Raw genomic sequence first — 12,474 nt, 5'->3', positions numbered from 1 at the left:
AGGCAGATGAAATTCTCTTTCAGGTCAACAGCAGTTGATACAAGGACCTTTTGATTTGTTCTCTGTCTGCATGCTTATACAAAATGCCACATCAACGGACAATTCACCCTTCTACGAAATATGTCTGTTGGTGGTTCAAATGATTGACTGTTCAGAGTAGTATTTGGCAGATTCTGGTCGAAAACTATTGCATGGCAGTGGAAGCATAAATTGGTTTTATACTCTAGCTGTTCACGATAAGCAAGAGGAATTTCTTTGAGGACATCTAGGTTTGATCCAAGCACAGTTGGTTTCATACCATGGCTGTTAGGATCAAGCCAAAATTGTTTATCAATAATTTCATGCGAGTTAATATGGATTTTATCCAAGGACAGTTGTGTTCACACCTTCGTTTTTGCATGTAGTGATAAGCCAGAAGAGCGTTCCATACGCTTGATCCGTGGATAATGGAGTGAACTCTAGGGTTGTTTGGAAAATCTCCACTAAATTTTGAGGGCATTTGGGTTTGATGCAAGGACTTTAGTGTTCATACACATACGCTGGCTCTTTCAGCATTTTCATTTCCAATGGACATATGTGTCCACTGTTTGAGCTGCTACATGCCAGAGGTATTGTTATTTTAAGCTATAGGCTACTCTCAGTTACACAATACTCAGTGACAAGATATGGAAATATATATAGTGTCAGTTAAACTCATGTTGGATGAGACCTTACTTAGTGACCCATCAATGCAGAGCCAGACTGCCTCTGTACCAACATTGCTTTCTCAGTCAAACAAAGGGAGATAGCCTAGTCAACAGACGCATATGGAATGGCCTGCAGGATATGAGAATATACAGGTGCCACACATGAACCTAACAGTTCAATGAATACAGGATTATTTTGTCTGATGCAGGGTGATTCATACTTTGGCTGTGTTCAAAAAAAGAAAAATTCCATTTTACGGCACATGGGTTTGGTCCAAAGACGTTTTATGTTCTCGTATCAAAACAAATCCTTAAATTAAAAAGAAAAAACTAATTGGAACCATGTGCTATCTTACTAGGACATCATACCAAAGATTTGCTTATTGATTTGTATCAATATGATTGGGATTGAGTTTCTTAATCAAAAAATATTTGTCAAGGAAACTGAAGAGTAAACCACTTGTTTTTGTCAAGTAACTAACAAACTTTCCAGGTGTATGTCCTCTTGCTCGGATGCATGCAAGACAATCTAGAGAGGCCGTACAAACACTGAGGACTTATTGCCAATAAGGTCCTTAGAACAGTGGAGGCGTTGGCATCTCAAGGTTGTAAGGTTCAGAATAAAGCAAATCCTCGTGTTCTATGACTGAAAGACCAGCATGTTATCCACTCATCAAGGATAGCTTTGTATCAGTAGGTAGGTTAGCCTTTCTGTCATGTGTTCACAGATGTAAGCTAATGCATGTAATAATATATTCTGGACGGACGGATGAATTGGAACCCTCTACACAGTACTAAAACCTTAGTCAGAAAAAGAGTAACATCACAAAGTTCCTTCGTAGATAATGACTTTGTTTCTCTAACATCATTTTGTTAGAACCACACGTTTGTTAGAACATACATCGAAATGATGCAAGAAATAAATCAGAAATTAATATCCATGTAGAAACTTTGTGATGTTACTCTGTCAACTTCTATGTGCATCTTAATGAACAGATATAGAGCAGAATACAATAACTTAAAACACATCTAATGCACAAATAACATAAAACTATCTCACTGTATCTATGCGCATGTATTTGACAAGGCTTGGACCACAAAGTGAATAGATATTGTGCAAATTTAACAAGACAAGGCAAAGTCTTAAGTCTCCTTCCATTTTAGTTTAATTTATTTACAAGTATTTATATATATATATATATATATTACGTGGTAAGCACTAACTGTTATACAAGCACAACTTGATAAATAAAATAAAATAAAAAGCCTTGCACAAATGTCAGATCAGTCACATATGTTAGTGTTTGACACTTCAAGATACAGAAAGCAATGGACTCATAGATCACAGTACCCTTCTCTTTGGAAGTCATACTTATAACTGTCTAACTAAGATCTTTTGGAGGGCCAGGCTTACATACTTCAAAAAACAATAATTTATTTAGTGATGAACTACTGGCAGTTTCATACCACTACACGCACACTTAGGTCAACACATGACATCAGCCATTGCAAGGTGAAGCTCTACCAACTCACTTTGACATTAACGGAAGAGTAAGTCAGTTCTGTATATGCATAGAAAGAACATCACCCTGAAGTCACCATGTAACAGCACTAACTTTTCATGTTGATCTAAATATGGATGTAAACTGAATTTCCGTATTTCACCTAAAGTTCAGCATTTGTCAAGTGACCCACTTTTCTTCATTCTGAGTGATTCATCACATTAAGACATGACTCAGCGGGACTCAGCGGTACTCAGCCGGTTGTGCAAGACTGATCCTTCCCTGTTGTCCAAATGATTTCGGATTGGACTTTTGCAATAGGTATACACTTAACAACTGGAACATAGCTCCAGTTCAGTCATCATGTTATTTTGCATACAAAAGCGCTTACAACCTGACTCAATGATCATGTTATTTTGTATACAAAAACGCTTACAACCTGACTCAATGATCAGGCCAAATCGATTCTTGTGTACTCCAAGCTATAAAAGGCCATTTAAGTGGGGCTTTTTTGTGAAGTTTGGTTGATTGTATCACAAACACTTGAGTGTTGTCATCCACATGAGTAATTTTAAGACCTTTATGTGTTCTGAACGTGAAATTTTACAAACCAAACTTTGAAGAAAACACAACTTGTGGTATTCTGTTGAGGCATATGGATACACACGTTTGAAGCACATGTATTTCAACTGTACATTTAAGGTTATTTTCACGATCTAGCAAACAGGTATCAAGAAGTAGTTGATTAAAATTGGTCAGTTTTTCAATAAAATGAGTTGAGGTAGAAAAATAATGTACATGTGGATTTTTTGAAAATAATACAAGCTTTGTTCTTCATTATCATATATTTCAAAGAATATTGATTGCTACATAAATTATAATAATAATAAAAGTAAGAGTGGTCCTCACCTGGCAGTCAACTAAATGAATACAATGGCATGCTTGGAATGATTACCTGTACCATGATAAAGGGAGATAACCTTGATATAAACAAAACTAGTGGCTAGGAGTGCAGATCTAACAAACTTTTCAATGACACTTCATGAAAAGAACAATCATGAGTACAAAGATTATGCCAATTCTTTACAGAAAATATCATCTGAACAAATTCATTTTCAAAAAACACACCTGACAGCTGTAACTATACAATCTATATCTTTGCATTAAAACATCACTCCGTACAAATATGACGAAAAAAAATTTAAGTTAAAATGCCATGTACGTGTATTCAGCTGACAACAGAGGGGTGTAGAGACTTGACTTTCTGGTTACGTGAGAGTCCCAGCCGAAGGCCGCTGCTTGGCGACTTCACAGTAAGGCTGGCAAGCGGTGATGAACTGGTGGATCTGGCTGTGGAAACGATATAAATACATCACAGTAAGAATAGCAGCAAAACACAGAATTGTTATGAAACAAATCTGACATTTTAACATTCCTGAAAATTACATGGAACCTTTTTTTTTCATGGAAAAGGAACTATTACAAAACATTATGAGAAGCCCTGCAACGAAAAGGTCTCTTCGAGTCTAGCGAGCCCTGCAGCACAACAACCTGCTCACATAGGGTGTCGCCAGTCCTCTTCACATTATAAATATGTTAATATGTATTTGTATATTTGTAAATTGTTTTTTTTTTAACAGATTTATTTACTTTTTATTTCCTTCAATAAGAGAAACTTTCTCTATGTATCTGACAACTTACATATAAGCTTTAAGCTTAAAGCACTGGCTTCTACATTGGGCAATAAAATCGTCTAAACCAAGTTCAATATCTCAAAAATTAATATATATATGTATACACAAAAATAGCAAACTTCCACAATCATTCTATTATATCAAAAGTGTATTTTCCATCTGCCTGTGCCAATAAGTTACCTTTAGAGGAGTTGAAAATAACCTCGCTATACTCTGCTCAATGGCTGCCCACAGGTCAGGGTCAATATTTTTCAGCAAAGTTAACATAATTCATTAAACAACATCACTACTCTAATTCCTCCACCTTTCCGCATATAAAAGAGCAACTTTCAGTGCAATTTATGCTCATTTATAATCACACAAAACTACAATGATTGGACTGGCTAATTTCAGGCTTCACAAAAAGTATAATTTTATCAATCTACATAGAATAATGGCTCTTGAATATGTCTGAATGAACACCTGGCAAACCAGCAAAAAGGTTGAAGAATTACAGTACTGGAAATCTTTATTGCGGCACTGGAGACTGGACACTCTTTCAATACAGTGTCTGTAATGAATATACAACAATCTCAAACACACAAGTCTCACAGCAAAGCTATTTATCATGAGAATAATAAGACAAAGAGTAGACAGTTTCCAAATGTTTGTGTATGAACATATCTTTGTATGACTGACTGAGGCCCCTCACCTGGTGGCACCCATGCCTTTTTAAGGCCGCCAGAGAGAACTCTGCTCGGTGTATGATGGGATGGTGTGACCGGGGAACTCTTAGTTGTTGACTTGGGATTAGTCTGCTTCACTGAAGGTTTCTTCTGATGGACTGGAGTAACTGGTGTATCATCAGAAAAAAAAAGTGTTATATTCAGCCAAATACAGTTGTTGTGTATGAGCAAAAACACATTAAGTTTGTGTTAAAATGTTTAAGATCTGTAAATGATTTAAAAAAAACAGCTTGTTTGAGAAAATCATGATCCATGATTTTACAATAAATAAGGCTCTGTATGTTTTCCAATGTTATTGACTTTTGGTACCAATGCTGAATAAGACATTGGCTTACCTGTTACATTTGACTTCAGTTTAGTTTTTGTAGGTGTAACCTTCTTAGTCACTGGTTTTGACTTTGTCTTCTTGTTTCCTCTCTTTTTCTTGGATGAGCCATAATCTGAATCACTGTCCTCTGGATCAAATTCTTCATCATCATCATCATCATCATCTGAAGAGACAATTTTAGATGATTACTACTAGCTCTAAGCAAAATATCTACACCACAGTGCACATAAGGCACATGTATGTTAACAAGGATCCATGATGAATACCCACCAAAAATACCCCCTTTGATTCATAAACCATAGTTCCATTTACAACACAAATCACATGGTGAAATATATTTTACACTTCAGTATTTTCCACATCAATCTCATGGCAAAATCTGACAAAACCTTTTATCACAAGCCATATTTCACAGTTTGGCCTATCAGTTCTATGTTTTTGTCATGGCATTTTCAGATTCCATTATACGTATGAGGCAAAAATGCACTTAATGATGACGTCTTTTACATTATATAATTTATCCTAAAATCCGATCACAAGCAAATCATGTATAATTTAGCCCCATACATAAGAATTATTCATTTATCCAACAGAGATCAGTTTTATGGGTGGAGCAAACCAAAGTGCCCGTAAACCAACGACCTCTGGCAAGTAAGCCATGGACAAACTTTTCCATGTGTAACAGATTATGGAGGGGTTTATACCAACATGAAGAAAACATTGAGAAGTTCACTTTGCAATTTATTATTCTTTATTATTCACACATTTTCACAGAAATCTTTTGCCACTTTGACATCCAACCTAATCCCTGTAAAATTTAATCCTAATACTACAATAAATGAAGCTGTGAAGCTATTCCTGTCACAGCAAGTAAAGAGTTACTCCCCCTGAATGTGGCATTCATACGAAAACTATTCACGTGAACATTTTTCCTTTCATGCCAATAGATAGTTACCAACACGCTTCACTCAGTAAAGCCAGACTGCAAAATCTAGTCATTAATTTAATAAAAGAGGGTCTTGGGCACCATTTAACCACTCAATAAAATAAAACTGTTCCACACCATTCCCTGAATTCAGTTTGTCTGCTTTTGCTGGGTTCCATTCTTCTTCCACAGCATCATCATCATCGTCAGCGTCATCATACCTCACGGGCTTAACAGCAGCTTTCCTCCGTTTTCGAGGATTCTCAGAGAGATCATCTGGTAACGCTATAATCTCATCATCAAGCTTTGCCACTGATGGCAGAGAATCTACGAAAAAAGGAAAAAAGACTTCAGGTAAATCATGAAAACACATAAAATGCTTTTGTAACATTTCCAAAGAGTAAATAGCACAAAAAATGGAGTGTGGTATTCTAATATGTCACTTATAGGCCTTATATTGTCATTTCTGGCTAAAGTAAGGCTTCAATCAATAAATGAATAATCACTGGCCCACCTGTATAGACTTCATCTTGAAGGTGTTTGTCAACTATCTAGTTGATAGTCAACTATCAACTTGCCCACTCCTAAACATGAAATAATCCGTATACACTTTTAATATACATTTAAAAACAAAAAGACAAGAAAAAACCAAACCAAAGTTATTTCAGAAGAAGGATACACACAGACCTAAACAGATATAGGCATATTTTTTATTAATGTGCTTGGTAACTCAGTAAATCACCTTTTAATCTGGAATTTTTTCTCAAGGCCATGGGATAATCTGTTTTAGAGAAACTGGAAACACAATGTCGTATAATCCATACTCTACGCTCTTTAGTATTAGAGGTGAGACAATACTTTGTCATGCGAAGTACAGTACCCTCCTTTACGGTATCCTAGCTTTGCCTGAAGGCCATTTGTCTTCCACCAATATGATATGCATTACGTATATCACAATGACAAAGTTTGTCAGACTTCTCAAATAAGAGAGTTCATGATTTCACATATGGAACTTAAATGAAAGCTTCATGGTGTTCCTTGACCATACAATTATGACATGCATTTCGAGAATCTTGCCAGTTCACCCAGGTTTAGGAAAAATAAGGAGGGGGCTCAAACAAGATAATGCGGCTAAAAGGCATGATTTTACTATAGTTGGCAACAGCTCTGTTTAGTTGACAGACTAGACTATGAAAGTGTATTCAATTTAGAAACTACCTTAAAATCACACCTCTTAGCCGCCAACATGGCTCGTCCAAACCTGTGTCATCGCCTTATTGCCACCATTACAAATATATAAGACCATTACAAACAGTGAGAGCTGGGAAAAAGACAAGTTTGCTGTATGAAGCTGGGATTGTACCAGAACCTTGTTTGTCTCATCTTATCCACTGAGCTACATTCTGCTCGCCAAACATGAATGGCAAAGAAAACACGAAAATAAAGTATTAGTGTTTTCTTTTTCAAGGCATTAGTGCCCTGAAAGAAAGAAGCTACATATTTAAAATGCGTCAGATACGATACATTTACATCACATTTGTAAATAAATTTTAAAAAGTAGATGAAACTCACGCTTGCTCTCTGTCACACCTGATCCTCTAGATTCTACACTAGGAGTTGTCGAAGACAACGCAGGTTTGTCAGAACTGTGAGTTTCTACAGCAACTTCTGTGAGATCAGCGTCTGCTGATGACAGGATAGAGAGTTTTAGAGCAGCTTCTAGGTCTCTGTCAAACAGTTTTTCATCAAGGGATTGCCGGCTGTGAAGCATAAACAAAAAATAAGAACAGAATATACAGTACAGGGTCAGGCTGGTTTAAAACAAACAGGTTTAAGACTTAATACCATAATTTTAAAGCCAAGTCTTCAATTTTGTACTTAGCCTGCAAAAAAACTTGAGTACCTGTGTAATAAATATGAACTAAAACTGCGGCTGTTATACTTTGGCTTTGGACAACGGCATTGGCTGCTGAGTTTGGTTAAAATTTTGAATATCAAATACGACTTAATACCAGTATTAGCTAATACACATACGAAAAACTGGGCCCAGGAAATCAGTTTCTTGAGATACTTGCTATCAAAGCTAGTGACAAAAAGCTTGAGCTCATCAGCATTTCTTGCTGTAAAGGTAAAAGCAATTTCTAAAATTTGATTTTCAATTCAGATGGCTTTTTGGTGCCTGGCTGGACATATACATGCACGAACATTTACAGGTATGTGGTGCTATCATCTAGTCAACATGTACTACAGTGTAACTAGTTGTGATCCAATGACTCTATAAACGCATTTAACATTACATGTAAGCTGGAAAATCTAAACATATTAGAAAGTGTACCTTTCTAATTCAAAATCATATTTTGAATTCCTGTCTCTGATTCTAACAAATTTAGTAACTTATCAATTTCTTTTAAAAAGCCAAAACTGCTATTTCAAATTGGGGGTGAATGCATTCCCTGAATCCAACATAAATCAAAGATTTAACTTCAAAGGGAGTCCCTCTATGTAGCCATTATTCATGGCATCACTTAGTAATGTAAAAAAATAAAAAAGGTAGACAGTAATAACAGCACCAACATTAAAACTAACAGAAGGATTATATTCTCTTGCACACCATTTTCTGTCAAAATCAGCAGCAAGATAATATCACATGAGAACACAACTCAGCCTTGGTGTACGTTATACAGGAAAAATAACTCACATGTAGGGCAAATAAAAAACAGTTTATTGACCTTCTGTCCTTAATTTACAAACACTTATTACACAGAACCTTGTACACAGCAGTCTGCCACACTTCCATGTTTGGCTTTACGACAATGAAAACAGGGCTGAAAATATCCCTTGGGCTAGATTGGAATAACAACTAGAGTAGGGTTCATCTGCCATTTCTACCATGGTGAGGACAGAATACAATAAAAAAAATGATTAAACATAAGCTCCATCTTCTGAATAATGTTCTTGTATGGGTTTGGGTGTCAAATATTCCAAAAATAATAACTCTCTATTTCTAGCTAAACACAAATAATGCCATGATAAAATACAAACCGGGATGTTACATGTACACTGTTGTTGTAATGACTTTACTAGAGACTTCAGAGATTTTCCTTTCTGTTTTTCCTTTTGTAAACCTCCTAGCCCACTGATGATCTACATGTATGCAATCAGTACACTGGAACTAGAAGATAAATGTAGGCAGAGTAGTAAATATGTTGTCAACAATGTTAATATGGTCATTGTCAGCTTCAGTAACATGTTATATGATTGGGCAAGCCTAAACCCACTCATTCATGGGTCAACTAGAGCCTGTATCCTTTATGTGAGCCTTCCACACCAATCTTACTTGCCACATCCTCTGTCCTGGGACTTGATTTTGGGAAGCTCACCCTCCTTTTTCCTGTTCATCTTGTTTTCTTTATTTGACCCTTTTGCCTTTTTAGTTGGCGGAGTAGGATCAGCGAAATCATCTGAAGATTTAACAGAGAGTGTTAGAAGACAGCTGTTTTAATTAGGGAACATCTTGGAAACACCTGGCTCTTTGATATCATTCTGGACACTTCCCAAACAAAATCTGAAGCAAAAGGAGAACTATACTAACAGAAATAATGTCAACTGTAGGAGAAACTTTGAGTTATCAAATATAAATATTAAAAGAAAAAATTGAATTTATTGGCCTTAAAACATCATCAATGACAGTCAAACAAATTCTATCATAACACACTCTGACACCTGGCATAGAGATTTCATATTAAACATTAAAATGCTGCTGGCTGAGATGTGCACAGCATACAGGTCTTGTGACTGTCAGGCCCCTGACCAATAAACTCTCACTGTTTTGACTGCAGAGTTAAGTGACAAGGCATTTAAGGCACTTGGTGAAGGACCCTGGTTTGATCTCAGAACTGATTTTTAAGGGCCCAAAATGAAAACGACCTCAATTTTTATTCAGGCCATCACTCTGAAGAGCTCAAAATATCAAACATAGTGATCCATGCAGTCCCAAAATCTGAGTCGTGACCACGTTCATATATGTGATAAATTCTTCAGTGAAACAAACAGTGTCATATGTAAATAAATCAAACCATAAAATAGGACTACTTAAATTCAAGTACCATCATTATCTTCTCCTTCAAATGCTGAATAATCAACTGTCTTCCTTGACCTACAAAATAAATGTAATACAAGAAGATTAGGTACCAGTTTCACGTACAAGTTTCACATAATACGATAAAAGTGAAACTGTGACCATGTTTTTCCTAGATGTACAGAACAAGGTTCAAAGTTCAAAGTCACACTGAATGCATACCATGTAGGCATAAGGATTTACCACAGCAAAGCATCTTAACATACTACCTCATTATTTTACCAGTATTCACAGAACTAATTATTTTTAGATATGCTGCAGTAATAAATTTTAATTGTTTCTGGTCATTTTATGTAAGAGTAATTATTGCCAAAATTTTTCCCAAAACAGCATTTCAATGGACTAACCATCACAGAACTGACAATGGTAAGGCAAGAAAATAACCACTGAGACAATAGGGGTCATTTTTTTGAGAGTTTTTCAGCAAATCATCAAATCTGGGCTAAGTTGGCTGGCTGAAACTTTGACTAAAGGTAATAGTTTGAGATTGCTCTGAGGTTGCTTTAAACATTACCAAGGAATATTGGGCCAATGGGCCTATGCAGCTTTGGAAATAACTGACCGACGTTTTGTTTTACTATCAACATTCACAGACAAATGGGTAATGAACATAAGTGCCTACAATCCTATAGGCCATAAGATGTATTTGACAGGTAATTTTTTTTTCGGAAATGCCGCCAAAAAACTGCCATTGCAAGCACATCAGGATTTTAATGTTGCTTAGGGGGCATCCTAGGGCAAACAAAATTTCACAAAACCGAACGTCAAGCCCACACATGATTTAAGAATGTAATACTGTACAGAGCTGGTCAGCTTCATGCATTCCTGATACAATTCAGGTTTAAATGGAAATTACGCCCTATTTGCCATTATAAAATTTTAAACAGTCAGTGAGGTACCTTGCTGAGACTTGGCCAAAGTTCGGATTCAAAATATTGCCGAACAAGGTGTTAGAGGTTGTGTACAGAGGTTGTCATTTTTACAGCAGGAAACAGACATGACACAGCCACGAATCTGTGCTAAAGACTTCAGGTAGATACAAATATTGATTTTATGCATATGAAACAAAGACAAACATATTGGCTAACAAGAACCCACTTCTTCTGGGGTTTTTAGTGAGGAGCAGAGTGATTTTATTGCTGATTTTGATGGTTGGAATTTGAATGTAGGAAGTAACAAAATGCTAAGTGTGAATGTGCTGAAAGCATTTGTTTACACTGGAGCACAGTGTTCACAGCATTGCTCAGTGACTGTGTAGTTTTCAGTTGTCTGGTTCTAAATTCACAATGGCATACTAAATGTGCGTGATCACATAATATAATCAGCTTATTTTAAACTGAATTATGTGATATAAGTAAATATCTGATTAAATGAATCAAATAAATTTGAATGGCTAAGGATGGAATTTATATGCCTCCCAAAGCAGTTCAGCTCTAAAGCTAAGAAATACTTGACAGCTGATTGTATGTGAAGAGATTATGGCATTTGCTTTGACAGTGTAATGTGACATTACAAAATAAATAATTATTAATATTTAGGTAAAATAGTTGGTAGTATGACACAAACAGTACTTTCTTTTAGGGCAAATATTCATGGGGTGGATTTCACAAAAGAGTGACTTAATTTTGAGTTAAAAATGAAAGCTACCAAACACTTAATTTTTATTTGTTACATATTAACCAAAGCAGAAATGTTTTTGTGGAACCTGCTTCTGCAAAATCAAAATGGGGTACCCTAATAGCCGAAATTCTGCATTTTTTTATATTTAATTTCACAACTTGTACCCCTAAATTTACGATTACTTCTTAAATACTGCAATTCTTCTTTAGTATCATAGTGTCTATATACTTCACAGAGAAACAATAATGGGATATTTTAGGCCTTGTTTTGACAATACCCTCCCCCCCCCCCCCCCAAACATTCACACAAAAGTCCTCATATTTTGCTATTTTCAGAAAATTGCGTTTTATGCAAATTCGTCTTCGTGCTGAATAATGAACAATGTATTTTTGAAATAAACATATACTGCGCTTTCCAAAAATGTATAGTTTGTTGTGGTTTCTGTGAATTTTAAAAATCATTTCAGTGTGCTACACCGAAAGCAGAGCCAAGAGCTTTACAACAACAGCATTCGTTTACACCACAATGTCTTTCTTCCACACAAAACATACCGACATGGTCTTCTGGATTCAGACATCTTTGAGCGATCTGTCAAACAAAGACCCTATATCCGACCAACGAAAAGCTAAAATCTATCATGAACTGGGCTCAGAACACAGGACGATATGTAACTGTGTCTTTTCAGAAGTCCCTCCATTTCTGTTCAGAGCTATGATATTATTGTTACGCCACCGTCGGTATTAAAATTGGTGTGTGGAATATACCTTATGTATAATTTTAAACATTTAAGTTTAGCACAGAAAAGGTATGAATTTTGATTTATTTCCACCGTATTACTAAACAATCTTTACGTGTG

General features: G+C 35.9%; 1 protein-coding gene across 2 annotated transcripts; it reads right to left on the bottom strand.

Moving 5' to 3' along the window:
• Positions 1 to 1,899: 1,899 nt before the first annotated feature.
• LOC135468783 (RAD51-associated protein 1-like) lies at positions 1,900 to 12,307 on the bottom strand. Of its 2 annotated transcripts, none has more exons than XM_064747204.1 (8): positions 12,170 to 12,307; positions 9,967 to 10,016; positions 9,198 to 9,321; positions 7,433 to 7,620; positions 5,999 to 6,187; positions 4,943 to 5,098; positions 4,574 to 4,714; positions 1,900 to 3,538 (listed from the first exon to the last, which is right to left on the bottom strand). In XM_064747204.1, exons 1-8 carry the CDS (start codon positions 12,193 to 12,195, stop codon positions 3,417 to 3,419), a joined length of 996 nt encoding a protein of 331 aa, XP_064603274.1. In that variant the 5' UTR covers positions 12,196 to 12,307; the 3' UTR covers positions 1,900 to 3,416. The 2 variants fall into 2 exon arrangements, with proteins under 2 accessions (XP_064603274.1, XP_064603275.1); XM_064747205.1 differs by having other exon boundaries at positions 4,943 to 5,095; positions 6,002 to 6,187.
• Positions 12,308 to 12,474: the final 167 nt, after the last annotated feature.

The sequence above is a fragment of the Liolophura sinensis genome, chromosome 6 (genome assembly GCF_032854445.1).
Source record: "Liolophura sinensis isolate JHLJ2023 chromosome 6, CUHK_Ljap_v2, whole genome shotgun sequence".
Classification (NCBI taxonomy): domain Eukaryota; kingdom Metazoa; phylum Mollusca; class Polyplacophora; order Chitonida; family Chitonidae; genus Liolophura; species Liolophura sinensis.
The sequence above is the reverse complement of the archived record's forward strand: the minus strand, read 5'-3'. Positions and strand labels throughout refer to the sequence as shown.

Excerpts from the sequence above, each read along its gene's own strand:
- LOC135468783 (XM_064747204.1), bottom strand. The coding sequence starts at position 12,195 with ATGTCTGAATCCAGAAGACCATGTCG. Across the intron at positions 10,017-12,169 it reads GAATCCAGAAGACCATGTCG|GTCAAGGAAGACAGTTGATT; the intron begins GTATGTTTTGTG and ends TTTATTTTGTAG. Across the intron at positions 5,099-5,998 it reads CAAACTGAATTCAGGGAATG|ATGATGATGATGATGATGAT; the intron begins GTGTGGAACAGT and ends TTGTCTCTTCAG.